The sequence below is a fragment of the Oncorhynchus clarkii genome, chromosome 4, assembly GCF_045791955.1.
Source record: "Oncorhynchus clarkii lewisi isolate Uvic-CL-2024 chromosome 4, UVic_Ocla_1.0, whole genome shotgun sequence".
Classification (NCBI taxonomy): Eukaryota; Metazoa; Chordata; class Actinopteri; order Salmoniformes; family Salmonidae; genus Oncorhynchus; species Oncorhynchus clarkii.
The window spans coordinates 80,821,954-80,842,282 of record NC_092150.1 but is presented as its reverse complement, the minus strand read 5'-3'; the positions used below and the strand labels follow the sequence as shown (position 1 = coordinate 80,842,282).

The following is a 20,329-nucleotide window of genomic DNA, read 5'->3' as shown; positions in this document are numbered from 1 at the left end:
TGTGTTACCTGGGAGAGGTAAACACTTATCTATATGGTGGGCATCCCTAACCAGTCTATATTCTGTCTTTGTGTTTCTCAGTGTGGGTGGAGACGAGAACCTCACCACTGTCACCACTCTTCCCAGTGAGTCTCCTTTTCTTTTAACGCTGTCATCTTCTTTTAGTTATCAGGCTGCTCATGTAGCCAAATTGTTGCCAAAATGTTACCAAAATGTAGCCAAAATATTGATAAAATGCTGGAATTCACATTTACACATGTACAATAAGTAAGTAAAATACCGTTCTCCTATGTGTATCATTATCAAATCACATTTTATTTGTCACATGCGCCGAATACAACAGGTGTATCTTAAGGTGAAATGCTTACTTACAAGCCCTTAACCAAACATGCTTTAAGAAGTTCAGAAAAATAAATAAAAATAAGTGTTAAGTAATTAAAAAAAAATAAAAGTGACAAATAATTAAATAGCAGCATTAAAATAACAAGCGAGGCTATATACAGGGGGAACCGGTACATAGTCAATGTGCTGGGGCCCAGTTAGTTGAGGTAATTGTGTTAGTATGTACTGTACATGTAGGTAAAGTGACTATGCATAGATAATAAACAGAGAGTAGAAGCAGCGTAAAAGAGGGGTCTGGGTAGCCATTTGATTAGCTGTTCAGGAGTCTTATGGCTTGGGGGTAGAAGCTGTTTGGAAGCCTTTGGAACTCGACTTGTTGTTCCGGTACCGCTTGCTGTGCGGTAGCAGAGAGAACAGTCTATGACTAGGGTGGCTGGAGTCTTGGACAATTTTTATGGCCTTCCTCTGACACCCCCTGACATAGAGGTCCTGGATGGCAGGAAGCTTGGCCCCAGTGATGTACTGGGCCGTACGTACTACCCTCTGTAGTACCTTGCAGTCGAACGGCTGAGCGGTTGCTATACCAGGCAGTGATGCAACCAGTCAGGATGCTCTCGATCGTGCAGCTATTGGGGCGGTATGCAAATTGGAGTGGGTCTAGGGTTTCTGGGATAATGGTGTTGATGTGAGCCATGACCAGCCTTTCAAAGCACTTCATGGCTACAGAAGTGAGTGCTATAGGTCGGTAGTCATTTAGGCAGGTTACCTTAGTGTTCTTGGGCACATGGACTATGTTGGTCTGCTTGAAACATGTTGGTATTACAAACTCAGTCAGGGAGAGGTTGAAAATGTCAGTGAAGACACTTGCCAGTTGGTCAGCGCATGCTCTGAGTACACGCCCTGGTAATCCGTCTGGTCCTGCGAATGTGAATGTTGACCTGTTGAAAGGTCTTACTTACATCGGCTACGGAGAGCGTGATCATACAGTAGTCTGGAACGGCTGGTGCTCTCATGCATGTTTCTGTGTTACTTGCCTCAAAGCGAGCATAGAAGTAATTTTTCTTGTCTGGTAGGTTCATGTCACTGGGCAGCTCTTGGCTGTGCTTCCCTTTGTAGTCTGTAACAGTTTGCAAGCCCTGCCACATCGGGACGAGCGTCAGAGCCGGTGTAATACAATTTGATCTTAGTCCTGTATTGACACTTTGCCTGTTTGATGGTTCGTCGGAGGGCATAGCGGGATTTCTTATAAGCTTCCGGGTTAGAGTCCCGCTCCTTGAAAGCGGCAGCTCTACCCTTTATCTCAGTGCGGATGTTGCCTGTAATCCATGGCTTCTGGTTTTAGTGGTTCAATGTGGGCTACCCAGATCAATGTATCCAGGTTGGACTGATGTGTCGTTTTCTTTTGTGTTGCTGCTCAGATATCCTGCGTGAGTTTAACCCCTCCCTGACCGGCTTCTCAGTGGGCAAAGGCAAAGAGCACACCCCTCAGGCCTTCCTCAACCAGGCTGTGGCCGGGGGAAAAGCCAAGTAAGTCTCATCACCCATCCATTTGATCATTTTCTATCCAGACATACCTGCCTTACTGACTGACTATATTTTACTGAATAGGTTTTACTGAAAATGTACTGAATAGGTTTTATATTGAATAGTTTTTTTTGTTTTTATTTGCTGAATGGTGATGTTGGATTGTCTGTGTTTGTTTTGAAGAGACATACCAGAACAAGTGCGAGCATTGGTGGCCAGGATGAAGAATGACTCGGTTAGAGACTATCCTGAATTATATTTGAATCTTGGTGGGAAAAGTACCCAATTGTCATACTTGAGTAAAAGTATACATACCTTAATAGAAATGTACTCAAGTAAAAGTGAAAGTCACCCAGTAAAATACTACTTGAGTAAAAGTCTAAAAGTATTTGGTTCTAAATATACTTCAAAAGTAAATGTAATTACTAAAATATACTTAAGTATCGAAAGCAGGCCTCCCGGGTGGCGCAGTGGTTAAGGGCTGTGCCATCAGAGTCCCTGGGTTCGCGCCCAGGCTCTGTCGTAACCGGCCGCGACCGGGAGGTTCGTGGGGCGACGCACAATTGGCCTAGCGTCGTCCGGGTTAGGGAGGGATTGGTCGGTAGGGATCTCCTTGTCTCATCGCGCACCAGCGACTCCTGTGGCGGGCCGGGCGCAGTGCGCGCTAGCCAAGGTTGCCAGGTGCACGGTGTAGCCTCCGACACATTGGTGCGGCTGGCTTCCGGGTTGGATGTGCTCTGTGTTAAGAAGCAGTATGGCTGGTTGTGTATCGGAGGACGCATGACGCATGACATTCAGCCTTCGTCTCTCCCGAGCCCGTACGGGAGTTGTAGCAATGAGACAAGATAGTAGCTACTACAACAATTGAATACCACGAAATTGGGGAGAAAAAGGGGTAAAATTAAAAAATAAATAAATATCGAAAGTAAAAGTATAAATATATTTTCTTGTTTTTTACATTTACGGATAGCCAGGGGTACATTGCAACACATGATTTACAAACAATGCATTTGTGTTTCGTGAGTCTGCCAGATCAGAGGTAGTTGGGATGACCACGTGTTCTCTTGATAAGTGTGTGAATTGGACCATTTTCCTGTCCTCCTAAGCATTCAACATTGTAATGAGTAATTTTGGGTGTCAGGCAAAATGTATAGAGTAAAAAGTACATTATTTTCTTTAGGAATGTAGTGAAATAAAAGTTTAAAAAATAAATAGTCAAGTACAGATACCCCAAAAAACGACTTAAGTAGTACTTTAAAGTATTTGTACTTAACACCACTGTCTACCACACATAGATTGATATAATACACAAGTTCATATTATCTGAACATGTCCCCTTACACAGCTTGTTAATTTCCAAGAAGACTGGAAAGTGATCACTTTGTTCATTGGAGGCAATGACATGTGTGACTACTGCTACAGCTCTGTGAGTACCAATACGATGTGTATACGTTACAATACAATGCGACACCATTCTGTATCGTGACCTTCTCTAACAACTCTGTCTGCAGTGATACTGTACTGGATGTGCATGTTCCATTGCTCTGACTGTCACTACCTGTTATTGCCCCACAGCTGTTTTATTCCACTGAGAACTATGTGCGACACATTCGTGAGTCTCTGGATTACCTTCATAAACAGGTAGGAGCTGAAGGCGTGTCACAGTTTTCTCTTAATTTGTCCCTTTTCCACCTTCTTGCATTTACAGATCAGATCAGATAGCACAAGCTTTCCTCTGTTTTCAATTACTTTTTTCAATTTGAAAAACATTCTCCCTCTCTCTCTCTCTCTCTCTCTCTCTCTCTCTCTCTCTCTCTCCCTTTCTCTCGGTCTCTCTCCTTCTCCCCCTTAAAGGTCCCTAGAGCCCTGGTCAATCTGGTGGAGCCACTCTACATCCCCGTCCTGAGACAGATGCACACAGACTTAAATGCAGATCTCAAGTGCCCTACCTGGCTTGTCAAGTAAGTGTCTGTCCCTGCAGGTGTAGAATCTAACTAGAGCAATTGCTGGAAGGAGTTTTCACCATTGTAAAATCCATGATGGGGAATGTGCAAGTGCACACTTTGAATCTAGATGCAGCCTATCTATAATCCTCCTCATCAAGCCACCACTTTCATATGTTTGCCATATGCAGGGAAATGTGCCAATGTGCCGTCTCTGAAATAACACCTGATCTCTGAAATGAAGATCAATATCACCTGATCTCTGAAATGAAGATCAATAACACCTGATCTCTGAAATGAAGATCAATAACACCTGATCTCTGAAATGAAGATCAATAACACCTGATCTCTGAAATGAAGATCAATAACACCTGATCTCTGAAATGAAGATCAATAACACCTGCTCTCTGAAATGAAGATCAATAACACCTGATCTCTGAAATGAAGATCAATAACACCTGATCTCTGAAATGAAGATCAATAACACCTGATCTCTGAAATGAAGATTAATAACACCTGATCTCTGAAATGAAGATCAATAACACCTGATCTCTGAAATGAAGATCAATAACACCTGATCTCTGAAATGAAGATCAATAACACCTGATCTCTGAAATGAAGATCAATAACACATTGATCTCTGAAATGAAGATCAATAACACTGATCTCTGAAATGAAGATCAATAACACCTGATCTTGTATCTCTCCTTCAGTATTCTGTGTCCCTGTGTCATCTCGCCAAAGGAGGGTTCTGAAGCACTTCGTCAACTCAATGGTCTGAACAGAGATTATCAGGTATGGCAAAGACTAATTCTGCAGTGCATGTGGGACCACAATATTATACTTGACTCTATGGTAAATACTATAGTGCGTGATGATGAATTACCAATAACAAAAACAAACTAACCTCTTTCAGCGTGGACTGCATGAGCTTGTGGAGTCAGGACGGTACGACACTCATAACAACTTCACGGTGGTCCTGCAGCCTTTCCTACGAGACATCATCGTTCCCCAGACAGAGGTTAGGCACACTGCATTGTCACTCCTCTTGACTGTGAATCAACAATAGGTTAACTGATCAATCTGTGTGATTCCAATGCCCTTTCATGGTGCCACACACATACACACACACACACACACACACACTCAAACTGTCCCCTCTGTCTCACCCACAGAATGGACATCCAGACCGTACTTACTTCAGTCCTGACTGCTTCCATCTCAGTCAGAAGACCCATACTCTGATAGCCCGCGCTCTCTGGAATAACATGGTGAGACTCAATAACACTATCACAATGTATCCATCTATAAATTATATAGAGCCTGACATGTCATCAATACATGTGACATGTCATATATGTACAGTGTGTATGTATGTATGTATGTGTGTGTGTGTGTGTATGTATGTATGTAAGTATGTATGTATGTATGTGTGTGTGTATGTGTGTGTGTGTGTGTGTGTGTGTGTGTGTATACACTGCTCAAAAAAATAAAGGGAACACTTAAACAACACAATGTAACTTCAAGTCAATCACACTTCTGTGAAATCAAACTGTCCACTTAGGAAGCAACACTGATTGACAATACATTTCACATGCTGTTGTGCAAATGGAATAGACAACAGGTGGAAATTATAGGCAATTAGCAAGACACCCCCAATAAAGGAGTGGTTCTGCAGGTGGGGACCACAGACCACTTCTCAGTTCCTATGCTTCCTGGCTGATGTTTTGGTCACTTTTGAATGCTGGCGGTGCTTTCACTCTAGTGGTAGCATGAGACGGAGTCTACAACCCACACAAGTGGCTCAGGTAGTGCAGCTCATCCAGGATGGCACATCAATGCGAGCTGTGGCAAGAAGGTTTGCTGTGTCTGTCAGCGTAGTGTCCTGAGCCATGGAGGCGCTACCAGGAGACTGGCCAGTACATCAGGAGATGTGGAGGAGGCCGTAGGAGGGCAACAACCCAGCAGCAGTACCGCTACCTCCGCCTTTGTGCAAGGAGGAGCAGGAGTAGCACTGCCAGAGCCCTGCAAAATGACCTCCAACAGGCCACAAATGTGCATATGTCTGCTCAAACGGTCAGAAACAGACTCCATGATGGTGGTATGAGGGCCCGACGTCCACAGGTGGGGGTTGTGCTTACAGCCCAACACCATGCAGGACGTTTGGCATTTGCCAGAGAACACCAAGATTGGAAAATTCGCCACTGGCGCCCTGTACTCTTCCCAGATGAAAGCAGGTTCACACTGAGCACATGTGACAGACGTGACCGGTTTGGCGGTGGGTCAGTCATGGTGTGGGGTAGCATTTTTTGGGGGGGCCGCACAGCCCATGTGCTCGCCAGAGGTAGCCTGACTGCCATTCGGTACCGAGATGAGATCCTCAGACCCCTTGTGAGACCATATGCTGGTGCGGTTCCTCCTAATGGAAGACAATGCTAGACCTCATGTGGCTGGAGTGTGTCAGCAGTTCCTGTAAGAGGAAGGCATTGATGCTATGGACTGGCCCGCCCGTTCCCCAGACCTGAATCCAATTGAGCACATCTGGGACATCATGTCTCGCTCCATCCACCAACGCCACGTTGCACCACAGACTGTCCAGGAGTTGGTGGATGCTTTAGTCCAGGTCTGGGAGGAGATGACTCAGGAAACCACCCACCACCTCATCAGGAGCATGCCCAGGCATTGTAGGGAGGCACGTGGAGGCCACACACACTACTGAGCCTCATTTTGATTTGTTTTAAGGACATTACATCAAAGTTGGATCAGCCTGTAGTGTGGTTTTCCACTTTAATTTTGAGTGTGACTCCATATCCAGACCTCCATGGGTTGATAAATTTGATTTCCATTGATAATTTTTGTGTGGTTTTGTTGTCAGCACATTCAACTATGTAAAGAAAAAAGTATTTAATACGAATATTTCATTCATTCAGACCCTAGGATGTGTTATTTTAGTGTTCCCTTAATTTTTTTGAACAGTGTATATAATATATATATATATATATATATATATATATATATATATATATATATATATATATATATATATATATACCATTCAAAAGTTTGGGGTCACTTAGAAATGTCCTTGTCTAGAAGGCCAGCATCCTGAAGTCGCCTCTTCACTGTTGATGTTGAGACTAGTGTTTTGCGGGTACTATTTAATGAAGCTGTCAGTTGAGGACTTGTGAGGTGTCTGTTTCTCAAACTAGACACTCTAATGTACTTGTGCACTTGCTCAGTTGTGCACCGGGGCCTCCCACTCCTCTTTCTATTCTGGTTAAAGCCAGTTTTGCGTTGTTCTGTGAAGGAAGTAGTACACAGCGTACACAGATCTTCAGTTTCTTGGCAATTTCTCGAATGGAAAAGCCTTCATTTCTCAGAACAAGAATAGACTGACGAGTTTCAGAAGAAAGTTATTTGTTTTGGGCCATTTTGAGCCTGAAATCAAACCCACACATGCTGATGCTCCAGATACTCAACTAGTCTAAAGAAGGCCAATTTTATTTCTTCTTTAAACAGAACAACAGTTTTCAGCTGTGCTAACATAATTGCAAAATAGTTTTCTAATGATCAATTAGCCTTTTAAAATTATAAACTTGGATTAACTAACACAATGTGCCATGGTTGCTGATAATGGGCCTCTGTACTCCTATGTAGATATTCCATGAGAAATCCGCCGTTTCCAGCTACAATAGTTATTTACAACATTAACAATGTCTACACTATATTTCTGATCAATTTGATGTTATTTTAATGGACAAAAAATGTGCTTTTCTTTCAAAAACAAGGACATTTCTAAGTGATCACAAACTTTTGAACGGTAGTGTATATATATATATATATATATATATATATATATATATGTATATATATATACACTATCGTTCAAAAGTTTGTGATCACTTAGAAATGTCCTTGTTTTTGAAAGAAAAGCACATTTTTGTCCATTAAAATAACATTAAAATAACATAATTTAGGTATGGTGGCATTGATGAAGGAAATGTGTTAAAATACTGTCTCACTTTGATCTGTCTGTCTGTCTGTCTGTCTGTCTGTCTGTCTGTCTGTCTGTCTGTCTGTCTGTCTGTCTGTCTGTCTATACTGTGTATATATACTGTATAAATGGCTCTGACTGTTACTACCCAAAGCAGAATACTGTGTTTTGTCATTGAGGGACACACATTACATATTCAGTTGATCCAGGATATCATAGCATCACCCCAGTTCTTTTGAATTTACTGAGATGTTAGTAAATAATTATTTTTGCTCTTGTGTTCCCTTAGCTGGAGCCTCTGGGCAAGAAGACTGTCAAACTGTACTTTGACGATGGTATCCCTGTGAAATGCCCCTCTAAGGTACAGTCTTATGGCTCCACATGTTTACAATTGTAGCAACTACAGAAGTACTGTGTTGTCTACACATCACTTCATGCCATTAACTGACTATATTTCGGTCACTCTTTTACAGAGAAGAGTGCGATAAGAACATAAGCCAGTTAATGAATATAAAGTGTTGATAGTACTATATGTTTAGCTTATGCAAATGTATCTCTGTCTTCCCCCAAGACCTCACCATTCGTGCGGACCTATGTCAACAGCAATTACACCTATGAGGAGCCCGCCCCAACACCTCCACCAATCACGGTAGGCCACCCACCCAGGTTCAAATCTTTGTGACTTCTAGTAAAACATGTGTTGATAAGGTAGACCAGGCTAATACTTGTGATAATGGATAATGACAGCTGTTATTAAATAACTGTGTTCATCATTAATTTAGGTATGGTGGCATTGAACTGTGTTCATCATTAATTTAGGTATGGTGGCATTGATCTGTGTTCATCATTAATTTAGGTATGGTGGCATTGAACTGTGTTCATCATTAATTTAGGTATGGTGGCATTGATGAAGGAAATGTGTTAAAATACTGTCTCACTTTGATCTGTCTCCCTGTCTCCCTGTCTGTCTGTCTGTCTGTCTGTCTGTCTGTCTGTCTGTCTGTCTGTCTGTCTGTCTGTCTGTCTGTCGTCTCTCCCAGAGCTGGGGAAGTGACTTCTCTTGTGTGGTCTTGGCTCCATCCACTTCTGTGCCTACATCAGGTGAGAGTGAGTGTGTTAAGAGATGACAAGGTTTCATAAGAGGAAGTGCATAGCTATGGGAAGGACAATGACCTGGTTGCATACATTTGTCCAACCCCCTTACCAGACCAATCAGATCAAATTGTATTGGTCACATACACGTGTTTAGCAGATGTTATTGCGGGTTTAGTGAAATGCTTGTGTTTCTAGCTCCGACAGTGCAGTAATACAGTTGAAGTCGGAAGTTTACATACACTTAGGTTGGAGTCATTAAAACTCATTTTTCAACCACTCCACAAGTTTCTTGTTAACAAACTATAGTTTTGGCAAGTCGGTTAGGACATCTACTTTGTGCATGACACAAGTCATTTTGCCAATAACTGTTTACAGACAGATTATTTCACTTATAATTCACTGTATCACAATTCCAGTGGGTCAGAAGTTTACATACTCTTAAGTTGACTGTGCCTTTAAACAACTTGGAAAATTCCAGAAAATGATGTCATGGCTTTAGAAGCTTCTGATAGGCAATTTAAATAATTTGAGTCAATTGGAGGTGTACCTGTGGATGTATTTCAAGGCCTACCTTCAAACTCAGTGCCTCTTGGCTTGACATCATGGGAAAACCAAATGAAATCAGCCAAGACCTCAGAAAAAATGTTTGTAGACCTCCACAAGTCTGGTTCATCCTTGGGAGCAATTTCCAAATGCCTGAAGGTACCACGTTCATCTGTACAAACAATAGTATGCAAGTATAAACACCATGGGACCACGCAGCCATCATACCGCTCAGGAAGGAGACTCGTTCTGTCTCCTAGAGATGAATGTACTTTGGTGCGAAAAGTGCAAATCAATCCCAGAACAACAGCAAAGGACCTTGTGAAGATGCTGGAGGAAACAGGTACAAAAGTATCTATATCCACAGTAAAACGAGTCCTATGTTGACATAACCTGAAAGGCCACTCAGCAAGGAAGAAGCCACTGCTCCAAAACCGTCATAAAAAAGCCAGACTATGGTTTGCAACTGCACATGGGGACAAAGATCGTACTTTTTTGGAGAAATGTCCTCTGGTCTGATGAAACAAAAATAGAACTATTTGGCCATAGTGACCATCATTTTGTTTGAAGGAAAAAGGGGGAAGCTTGCAAGCTGAAGAACACCATCCCAACCATGAAGTACGGGGTGGCAGCATCATGTTGTGGGGGTGCTTTGCTGCAGGAGGGATTGGTGCACAAAATAGATGGCATCATGAGGATCAGTCAGGAAGTTAAAGCTTGGTCGCAAATTATTCTTCCAAATGGACAATGACCCCAAGCATACTTCCAAAGTTGTGGCAACAAAGTCAAGGACAACAAAGTCAAGGCATTGGAGTGGCCATCACAAAGCCCTGACCTCAATCCTGTAGAAAATTTGTGGGCAGAACTGAAAAAGCGTGTGTGAGCAAGGAGGCCTACAAACCAGACTCAGTTACACCAGCTCTGCCAGGAGGAATGGGCCAAAATTCAACCAACTTATTGTGGGAAGCTTGTGGAAGGCTACCTGAAACGTTTGACCCAAGTTAAATAATTTAAAGGCAATGCTACCAAATACTATTTGAGTGTATGTAAACTTCTGACTCACTGGGAATGTGATGAAAGATATAAAAGCTGAAATAAATCATTCTCTCTGCTATTATTCTGACATTTCACATTCTTAAAATAAAGTGGTGATCCTAACTGACCTAAAACAGGGAGTTTTTACTTGGATTAAATGTCAGGAATTGTGGGAGAACTGAGTTTAAATGTATTTGGCGAAGGTGTATGTAAACTTCTGACTTCAACTGTGTGTAACAGGTAATATCTAACAATTTCACAACATATACCCAATACACACAGAGTAAAGGAATGTTATTAAGAATATATAAATATATGGACAAGCAATGTCATAGCGGCATAGACTAAGATACATTAGAATAGTATAGAATACAGTATATACACATGAGATGAGTAGTGCAAGATATGTAAACATTATTACAGTGACTAGTGTTCTGCTTTTTAAAGTGACCAGTGATTTCAAGTCTATGAAAAAGACAGCAGCCTCTATACATAGACACTACATGTCTGAGATAAGTGTCCAATCACACTACATGTCTGAGATAAGTGTCCAATCACACTACATGTCTGAGATAAGTGTCCAATCACACTACATGTCTGAGATGGGTGTCCAATCACACTACATGTCTGAGATGGGTGTCCAATCACACTACATGTCTGAGATAAGTGTCCAATCACACTACATGTCTGAGATGGGTGTCCAATCACACTACATGTCTGAGATAAGTGTCCAATCACACTACATGTCTGAGATGGGTGTCCAATCACACTACATGTCTGAGATGGGTGTCCAATCACACTACATGTCTGAGATGGGTGTCCAATCACACTACATGTCTGAGATGGGTGTCCAATCACACTACATGTCTGAGATAAGTGTCCAATAACACTACATGTCTGAGATGGGTGTCCAATAACACTACATGTCTGAGATGGGTGTCCAATCACACTACATGTCTGAGATGGGTGTCCAATCACACTACATGTCTGAGATAAGTGTCCTATCACACTACATGTCTGAGATGGGTGTCCAATCACACTACATGTCTGAGATGGGTGTCCAATCACACTACATGTCTGAGATGGGTGTCCAATCACACTACATGTCTGAGATGGGTGTCCAATCACACTACATGTCTGAGATAAGTGTCCAATCACACTACATGTCTGAGATGGGTGTCCAATCACACTACATGTCTGAGATAAGTGTCCAATCACACTACATGTCTGAGATGGGTGTCCAATCACACTACATGTCTGAGATGGGTGTCCAATCACACTACATGTCTGAGATGGGTGTCCAATCACACTACATGTCTGAGATGGGTGTCCAATCACACTACATGTCTGAGATAAGTGTCCAATCACACTACATGTCTGAGATAAGTGTCCAATCACACTACATGTCTGAGATAAGTGTCCAATCACACTACATGTCTGAGATAAGTGTCCAATCACACTACATGTCTGAGATGGGTGTCCAATCACACTACATGTCTGAGATAGGTGTCAAAACCCAACAAATGATAGCAGTGTATGATACCTATGTTGTAACATTATGGACTATGGGAAGTGGAGTGTATTTGTGTTTATTGATCAATTCGTGCCTCTGTCCCCAGTTCATAAGCTGCGACCAGGAGACATCAAGGTGGTGGCAGCACTGGGAGACTCAAACACGGTAAGTGTGTGTATGCATGTGCCTGCATCCGTGCATGTGTGCGTGTAGAACAAAACTTGCCTGTCAGACTTTTATATTATCCTTTGTGCTGAGAGGACATATTCTTTACATGGTGGGTTGTTCATGTGCCTTTGTTGTCATCTGTTTACAGGCAGCAGTTGGAGCCAAGGCAAAGAATGTGTTGCAGCTCAACACGCAGTACAAAGGAGTGTCATGGAGGTACAGTGTATTTGGAAAGTATTCAGACCCCTTGACTTTTTCCAAATGTTGTTACGTTACAGGCATATTCTAAAATTAATTAAATTGTTTTTCCCCCTCATAAATCTACACACATAAATTCCCATAATGACAATGCAAAAACAGGTCTTTAGACATTTTGGCAAATATATTAAAAATAAAACAGAAAAACCTTATTTATATAAGTATTCAGACCCTTTGCTATGAGACTCAAAGTACTGTACATGCATTCTGTAATAAATCATGCACCAACATAGTCCAAATGCACAGCATACATGTTATGGACCACTTGCAGAGCACATTGATACTGCCAGATTGTTTGAACACTGGTCAACAGGGAAATGGACTAAATGTGTGTGTATTTCTACAGCATCGGAGGAGATCAGGCCTTGGACACTGTCACCACACTACCAAGTGAGTCACTATTTTCTCTTGTCTCTCTCATCCTATTGGCTCATCTTATCTGCCCATTAAAATTATCCAAATATGACTATTTCTGTAACATTGTTGGAGAAAGGCTGCAATGAATACATAGGAGGTCGGTGGTACCTTAATTGGGGAGAACGGGCTCATGTTAATGACTGGGGCGGAATTAGTGGAATGGTATCAAATACATGTTTTTGCTCTGTTCTGGACATTATTAAGAGCTGTTCTCCCCTCAGCAACCTCCTGTGAATACCCAGTGCAAATGATTTTGTAGATTTTCAGCATTTACAGATACATCCACAAGATGGCAGTCTCATATGATCTCATGACATTCCTCTGGAGTGCAGCCTCCTTGCATAGAGGAAACATGGTTCATCCAGCTGGCAGCGCTCTCTCTGTAATAAAGCTAAAATGGACCATTTAATAATGAAACGTCTGCTTATTTTCCAGCTCTAGTTTTTTTCTTCTCTCTCTCTCTCAGACATCCTGAAGAAATTCAACCCTTCCCTCTATGGCTTCTCCAAGGGTCAGGGCTTCCTGCAGAATAGTGGCTTCAACATGGCGGTGCCTGGAGCCAAGGCCTTGTGAGTAGAGAGATAAGATTAGACCTCTCTGTGCCCTCATCCACTCACTGTCCTCTTTTTCCAGTAACACTATTTCCAATCCTCTTTTTTTTTTTTAAGTATCATCACCTCCCCATCAGATTCTCCTGTCCTGTCTTCTCATTTGAACAAAGGCATAATAAACACTATGTTTTAACAAACTTTTCTTTTTCTCTTCTAGTGAGATCCCAGCCCAAGTCCAAGCTCTCATCAAGGCCATGAAAGATGACGAGGTGAGACTGGTTTATGCCCCATTGGCACCTATTCCCTACATAGTGCACTACTTTTGACCAGAGCTCTATGGGCCCTGGTCAAAAGTAGTGTACTACATAGGGGACAGGGTGCCAGTTGGGATGCTAGCCTCTTCCATGACTCTATCACTGTGTTGAATAGTTATACTGGACTCAGTTTCAAAGGATAATGACATATTGTTGTATTATGAGTGTATGATCATCTATAGCTACAGTATGTCTCTCTTGTCATTGTCTCCCTCTTTACACGCACACAGAAGGTGCATTTTGAACATGATTGGAAGCTAGTGACCTTATTCGTCGGCGCCAGAGATCTTTGTGATTATTGCATGGACCAGGTATGTACAGTGCCTTGCGAAAGTATTCGGCCCCCTTGAACTTTGCGACCTTTTGCCACATTTCAGGCTTCAAGCAAAGATATAAAACTGTATTTTTTTGTGAAGAATCAACAACAAGTGGGACACAATCATGAAGTGGAACGACATTTATTGGATATTTCAAACTTTTTTAACAAATCAAAAACTGAAAAATTGGGCGTGCAAAATTATTAAGTTAATACTTTGTAGCGCCACCTCTTGCTGCGATTACAGCTGTAAGTCGCTTGGGGTATGTCTCTATCAGTTTTGCACATCGAGAGACTGACATTTTTTCCCATTCCTCCTTGCAAAACAGCTCGAGCTCAGTGAGGTTGGATGGAGAGCATTTGTGAACAGCAGTTTTCAGTTCTTTCCACAGATTCTCGATTGGATTCAGGTCTGGAATTTGACTTGGCCATTCTAACACCTGGATATGTTTATTTTTGAACCATTCCATTGTAGATTTTGCTTTATGTTTTGCATCATTGTGTTGTTGGAAGAAAAATCTCCGTCCCAGTCTCAGGTCTTTTGCAGACTCCATCAGGTTTTCTTCCAGAATGGTCCTGTATTTGGCTCCATCCATCTTCCCATCAATTTTAACCATCTTCCCTGTCCCTGCTGAAGAAAAGCAGGCCCAAACCATGATGCTGCCACCACCATGTTTGACAGTGGGGATGGTGTGTTCAGGGTGATGAGCTGTGTTGCTTTTACGCCAAACATAACGTTTTGCATTGTTGCCAAAAAGTTCAATTTTGGTTTCATCTGACCAGAGCACCTTCTTCCACATGTTTGGTGTGTCTCCCAGGTGGCTTGTGGCAAACTTTAAACTACACTTTTTATGGATATCTTTAAGAAATGGCTTTCTTCTTGCCACTCTTCCATAATGGCCAGATTTGTGCAATATACGACTGATTGTTGTCCTATGGACAGAGTCTCCCACCTCAGCTGTAGATCTCTGCAGTTCATCCAGAGTGATCATGGGCCTCTTGGCTGCATCTCTGATCAGTCTTCTCCTTGTATGAGCTGAAGGTTTAGAGGGACGGCCAGGTCTTGGTAGATTTGCAGTGGTCTGATACCCCTTCCATTTCAATATTATCGCTTGCACAGTGCTCCTTGGGATGTTTAAAGCTTGGGAAATCTTTTTGTATCCAAATCCGGCTTTAAACTTCTTCACAACAGTATCTCGGACCTGCCTGGTGTGTTCCTTGTTCTTCATGATGCTCTCTGCGCTTTTAACGGACCTCTGAGACTATCACAGTGCAGGTGCATTTATACGGAGACTTGATTACACACAGGTGGATTGTATTTATCATCATTAGTCATTTAGGTCAACATTGGATCATTCAGAGATCCTCACTGAACTTCTGGAGAGAGTTTGCTGCACTGAAAGTAAAGGGGCTGAATAATTTTGCACGCCCAATTTTTCAGTTTTTGATTTGTTAAAAAAGTTTGAAATATCCAATAAATGTCGTTCCACTTCATGATTGTGTCCCACTTGTTGTTGATTCTTCACAAAAAAATACAGTTTTATGTCTTTATGTTTGAAGCCTGAAATGTGTCAAAAGGTCGCAAAGTTCAAGGGGGCCGAATACTTTCGCAAGGCACTGTATTCTTATCTTAAAGTCAAACATACAGTGGACAATTATTATAGTTTTAATAGTGGTAGTGTCCAAAAATAGTGTTTAAAAAAGTGTTATTTATGCTCTACTTTACACAGAACAACCTTACACCCAAGAACTACAGTGAGAATCTGATGTTGAGCTTGGACATGCTGTACAAAGAGGTTAGTGATGGAAGGCTTGGTGTTCAGAATCATTTTCAGAATTTTAAGATCTTAAGCCAAATATCATGCCATCTCCCTCCATCTCTCTCTAAGGTACCGAGGGTAATGGTCAATGTTGTCGAGGTTCTGGAGATGGATCCATTGAGGAGAGTGACTAAGGATGCTCTGGTCTGCACCCTTATGCAGAGGTTTGTATGAAAACTCCCCATTTTCCTACGAAGACGGTAGCTACACCCACTGTATCATATGCCTGTAGAATATGTATATTCACAGCGTTAGTGAATGTTTTCCGTTCAAGTGTCTTTGTTATGCACAGAAATGCTTGCCCCTGCTTTTTCAACCCTGAAGAGAACTCTCCTGAGCTTACAGAGGTCAATCGGATCAACCAGGAATACCAGGTAAGGGCAGAACAGGGTCTGAACACAGGAGGTTGGTGGCACCTTAATTGGGGAGGACGGGCTCATTAAAAAAAAATATATATATATATTTCACCTTTATTTAACCAGGTAGGCTAGTTGAGAACAAGTTCTCATTTACAACTGCGACCTGGCCAAGATAAAGCAAAGCAGTTCGACACATACAACAACACAGAGTTACACATGGAATAAACAAACATACAGTCAATAATATAGAAGAAAAAGTCTATAAACAGTGTGTGCATATGAGGTAGGATAAGGGAGGTAAGGCAATAAATAGGCCATGGTGGCGAATTAATTACAATATAGCAATTAAACACTGGAATGGGAGATGTGCAGAAGATGTATGTGCAAGTAGAGATATTGGGGTGCAAAGGAGCAAGATAAATAAATAAATACAGTATGGGGATGAGGTTGTTGGGTGGGCTTTTCACAGATGGGCTATGTACAGGTGCAGTGATCTGTGAGATGTTCTGACAGCTGGTGCTTAAAGCTAGTGAGGGAGATATGAGTCTCCAGCGTCAGTGATTTTTGCAGTTCGTTCCAGTCATTGGCAGCAGAGAACTGGAAGGAAAGGCATCCAAAGGGGGGGGGGGGGGTTGCCTTTGAGAGGTGACCAGTGAGATATATACCTGCTGGAGCGCGTGCTAAGGGTGGGTGCTGCTATGGTGACCAGTGAGCTGAGATAAGGCGGGGCTTTACCTAGCAGAGACTTGTAGATGACCTGGCCACTGGGTTTGGCGACGAGTATAAAGCGAGGGCCAGCCAACGAGACCGTACAGGTCGCAGTGGTGGGTAGTATATGGGGCTTTGGTGACAAAACGGATGGCACTGTGATAAACTGCATCCAATTTGTTGACTAGAGTGTTGGAGGCTATTTTGTAAATGACATCGCCAAAGTCGAGGATCGGTAGGATGGTCAGTTTTACGAGGGTATGTTTGGCAGCATGAGCGAAGGATGCTTGTTGTGAAATAGGAAGCCGATTCTAGATTTAATTTTGGATTGGAGATGCTTAATTTAAGTCTGGAAGGAGAGTTTACAGTCTAACCAGACACCTAGGTATTTGTAGTTGTAGTTGTCCACAAGTCAGAACCGTTCAGAGTAGTGACGCTGGACGGGCGGGCAGGTGCAGGCAGCGATTGGTTGAAGAGCATGCATTTAGTTTTATTTGCATTTAAGAGCAGTTGGAGGCCACGGAAAGAGAGTTGCATGGTATTGAAGCTCGTCTGGAGGTTAGTTAACAAAGTGTCCAAAGAAGGGCCAGAGGTATACAGAATGGTGTCATCTGTGTAGAGGTGGATCAGAGAATCACCAGCAGCAAGAGCGACATCATTGATGTATACAGAGAAGAGAGTCGGCCTGAGAATTTAACCCTGTGGCACCCCCATAGAGACTGCCAGAAATCCGAACAACAGGCCCCCCTCCGATTTGACACACTGAACTCTATCAGAGAAGTAGTTGGTGAACCAGACGAGGCAATCATTTGAGAAACCAAGGCTGTTGAGTCTTCCAATAAGAATGTGGTGATTGACAGAGTCGAAAGCCTTGGCCAGGTCGATGAATACGGCTGCACAGTAATGTCTCTTATTGATGCAAGCGGCAACGGTGAGAGACTTGTTTCTGGAAAGATGGATTTTTAAAAGTAGAAGCTCGTATTGTTTGGGTACAGACCTGGATAGTAAGACAGAACTGGTAATGGCTGGAGTGGAATGGTTTTTAAATTCATTCCAAATGGTTTCCATGTGTTTGATGCCATTCCATTTACTCCGTTCCGCCACTTATTATGAGCCGTCCTCCCCTCAGCAGCTTCAACTGGGTCTGAACTACCATTCTGAACAACTGGTATTTGAACTCTATAAGGAATTGTCATGTGTTACTGGTATGTAAGGTCTTGGCCAATGTTCCAATGTGTGGAGTAAAGTGTGTTACTCACAGATACATGAGTTCTACAGGTAAAGATACAGGCATTCAATGTGATCAGATCAATCTAGCGTAACTCTACAATACTTAACATTCTCTCTTTGTTCGCTCTACTCTCTCTGTGCTTCTGTCCAGATGGAGACTGAGCGACTGGTCTCTGGGGGGCACTATGATGGGCGAGAGGACTTCACTGTCGTCGTACAACCCTACTTCCGAAACGCCTTTGTCCCTTTCATTGGGGTGAGTGTGGTTTAACTGCACACACACACGCACACACGTACGTGCAAGCAAAGACACACACACACACACACACACACACATTGACACTGTTCTCTTGTCTCCACAGGATGGGAAGCCTGACTTGAGTTTCTTCTCGGTGGACTGTTTCCACATCAGTGAGCGAGCACACGCTGAGATGGCCATCGCTCTCTGGAACAACATGGTGAGGACAGTCACTTAGAGAGTAGTCCAGTCCCAGATCTGTTTGTGGGGGAATGCAAAAGGAGAAGGAAGTGTGCGACATTAAAAAGGGCACTTACAACAAGAAAAGGAATGTACACTAATGTCAGGTATGGAACTAATCAGATTTTGTGTGATTATACAACATGAAATTCAACACTTGTTGCATTGCCAACTCCTATGGTCGTTGTCAAGACAGCACCCACAGATCTGGGACCAGGCTGCATAGAGTGCACTCTGAGACATAACTCACAACACATGAGCTATTGCCATAGTATTTCATGTTTATGTAGGTTACAACACATGAGGTATGGCCATAGTATTTCATGTTTATGCATGCTTTTCAACTGTTCACTGCCCGCACCCGCCCGCCCGACTAACATTACTACTCTGGACGGTTCTGACTTAAAATATGCGGACAACTACAAATACCTAGGTGTCTGGCTAGACTGTAAACTCTCCTTCCAGACTCATATTAAAAATCTCCAATCCAAAATTAAATCTAGAATCAGCTTCCTATTTCGCAAAACAAAGCCTCCTTCACTCATACCGTCAAACATACCATCGTAAAACTGACTATCCTACCGATCCTCGACTTCGGCGATGTCATTTACAAAATAGCTTCCAATACTCTACTCAGCAAACTGGATGCAGTCTATCACAGTGCCATCTGTTTTGTCACCAAAGCCCCTTATTTTTTTATTTTAAATTTTATTTCACCTTTATTTAACCAGGTAGGCTAGTTGAGAACAAGTTCTCATTTACAACTGCGATCTGGCCAAGATAAAGCATAGCAGTTTGACGCATACAACAACACAGAGTTACACATGGAATAATCAAAAACATACAGTCATTAATACAGTAGAAAAAAAGAAAACAAAAAGTCTATATACAGTTAGTGCAAATGAGGTAAGATAAGGGAGTTAAGGCAATAAATAGGCCATTGTGTCGAAGTAATTACAATATAGCAATTAAACACTGGAATGGTGGATGTGCAGAAGATGAATGTGCAAGTAGAGATACTGGGGTGCAAAGGAGCAAGACAAATAAATAAATACAGTATGGGAATGAGGTAGATAGATGGGCTGTTTACAGATGGGCTATGTACAGGTGCAGTGATCTGTGAGCTGCTCTGGCAGCTGGTGCTTAAAGCAAGTGAGGGACATATGAGTCTCAAGATTCAGTGATTTTTGCAGTTCGTTCCAGTCATTGGCAGCAGAGAACTGGAAGGAAAGGCGACCAAAGGGGGAATTGGCTTTGGGGGTGACCAGTGAGATATACCTGCTGGAGCGCGTGCTACGAGTGGGTGCTGCTATGGTGACCAGTGAGCTGAGATAAGGCGGGGCTTTACCTAGCAGAGACTTGTAGATAAACTGTAGCCAGTGGGTTTGGCGAGTACGAGTATGATGCGAGGGCCAACCAACGAGAGCGTACAGGTCGCAGTGATGGTTAGTGTATGGGGCTTTGGTGACAAAACGGATTGCACTGTGATATACTGCATCCAATCTGCTGAGTAGAGTGTTGGAGGCTATTTTGTAAATGACATTGCCAAAGTCGAGGATCGGTTGGATGGTCAGTTTTACGAGGGCATGTTTGGCAGCATGAGTGAAGGATGCTTTGTTGCGATGTAGGTAGCCAATTCTAGATTTAATTTGGATTGGGGATGCTTAATGTGAGTCTGGAAGGAGAGTTTACAGTCTAGCCAGACACCTAGGTAATTTTAA

General features: G+C 42.5%; 1 protein-coding gene across 1 annotated transcript in view; it reads left to right on the top strand.

The window, feature by feature from the left end:
* LOC139407858 (phospholipase B1, membrane-associated-like) overlaps nt 1–20,329 on the top strand; it is a 38,030-nt gene that overhangs the window by 12,083 nt on the left and 5,618 nt on the right. Inside the window, exons 18-40 of the mRNA XM_071151728.1 lie at nt 82–125; nt 1,761–1,869; nt 2,050–2,101; nt 3,212–3,292; nt 3,442–3,507; nt 3,721–3,827; nt 4,523–4,604; nt 4,726–4,830; nt 4,985–5,080; nt 8,093–8,164; nt 8,375–8,452; nt 8,844–8,904; nt 12,096–12,154; nt 12,306–12,373; nt 12,762–12,805; nt 13,299–13,401; nt 13,601–13,652; nt 13,928–14,008; nt 15,744–15,809; nt 15,903–15,997; nt 16,126–16,207; nt 18,282–18,386; nt 18,493–18,588. Coding sequence (XP_071007829.1) covers nt 82–125; nt 1,761–1,869; nt 2,050–2,101; nt 3,212–3,292; nt 3,442–3,507; nt 3,721–3,827; nt 4,523–4,604; nt 4,726–4,830; nt 4,985–5,080; nt 8,093–8,164; nt 8,375–8,452; nt 8,844–8,904; nt 12,096–12,154; nt 12,306–12,373; nt 12,762–12,805; nt 13,299–13,401; nt 13,601–13,652; nt 13,928–14,008; nt 15,744–15,809; nt 15,903–15,997; nt 16,126–16,207; nt 18,282–18,386; nt 18,493–18,588 — 1,804 coding nt within the window. The remainder of the gene's footprint in view (nt 1–81; nt 126–1,760; nt 1,870–2,049; nt 2,102–3,211; nt 3,293–3,441; nt 3,508–3,720; nt 3,828–4,522; nt 4,605–4,725; nt 4,831–4,984; nt 5,081–8,092; nt 8,165–8,374; nt 8,453–8,843; nt 8,905–12,095; nt 12,155–12,305; nt 12,374–12,761; nt 12,806–13,298; nt 13,402–13,600; nt 13,653–13,927; nt 14,009–15,743; nt 15,810–15,902; nt 15,998–16,125; nt 16,208–18,281; nt 18,387–18,492; nt 18,589–20,329) is intronic.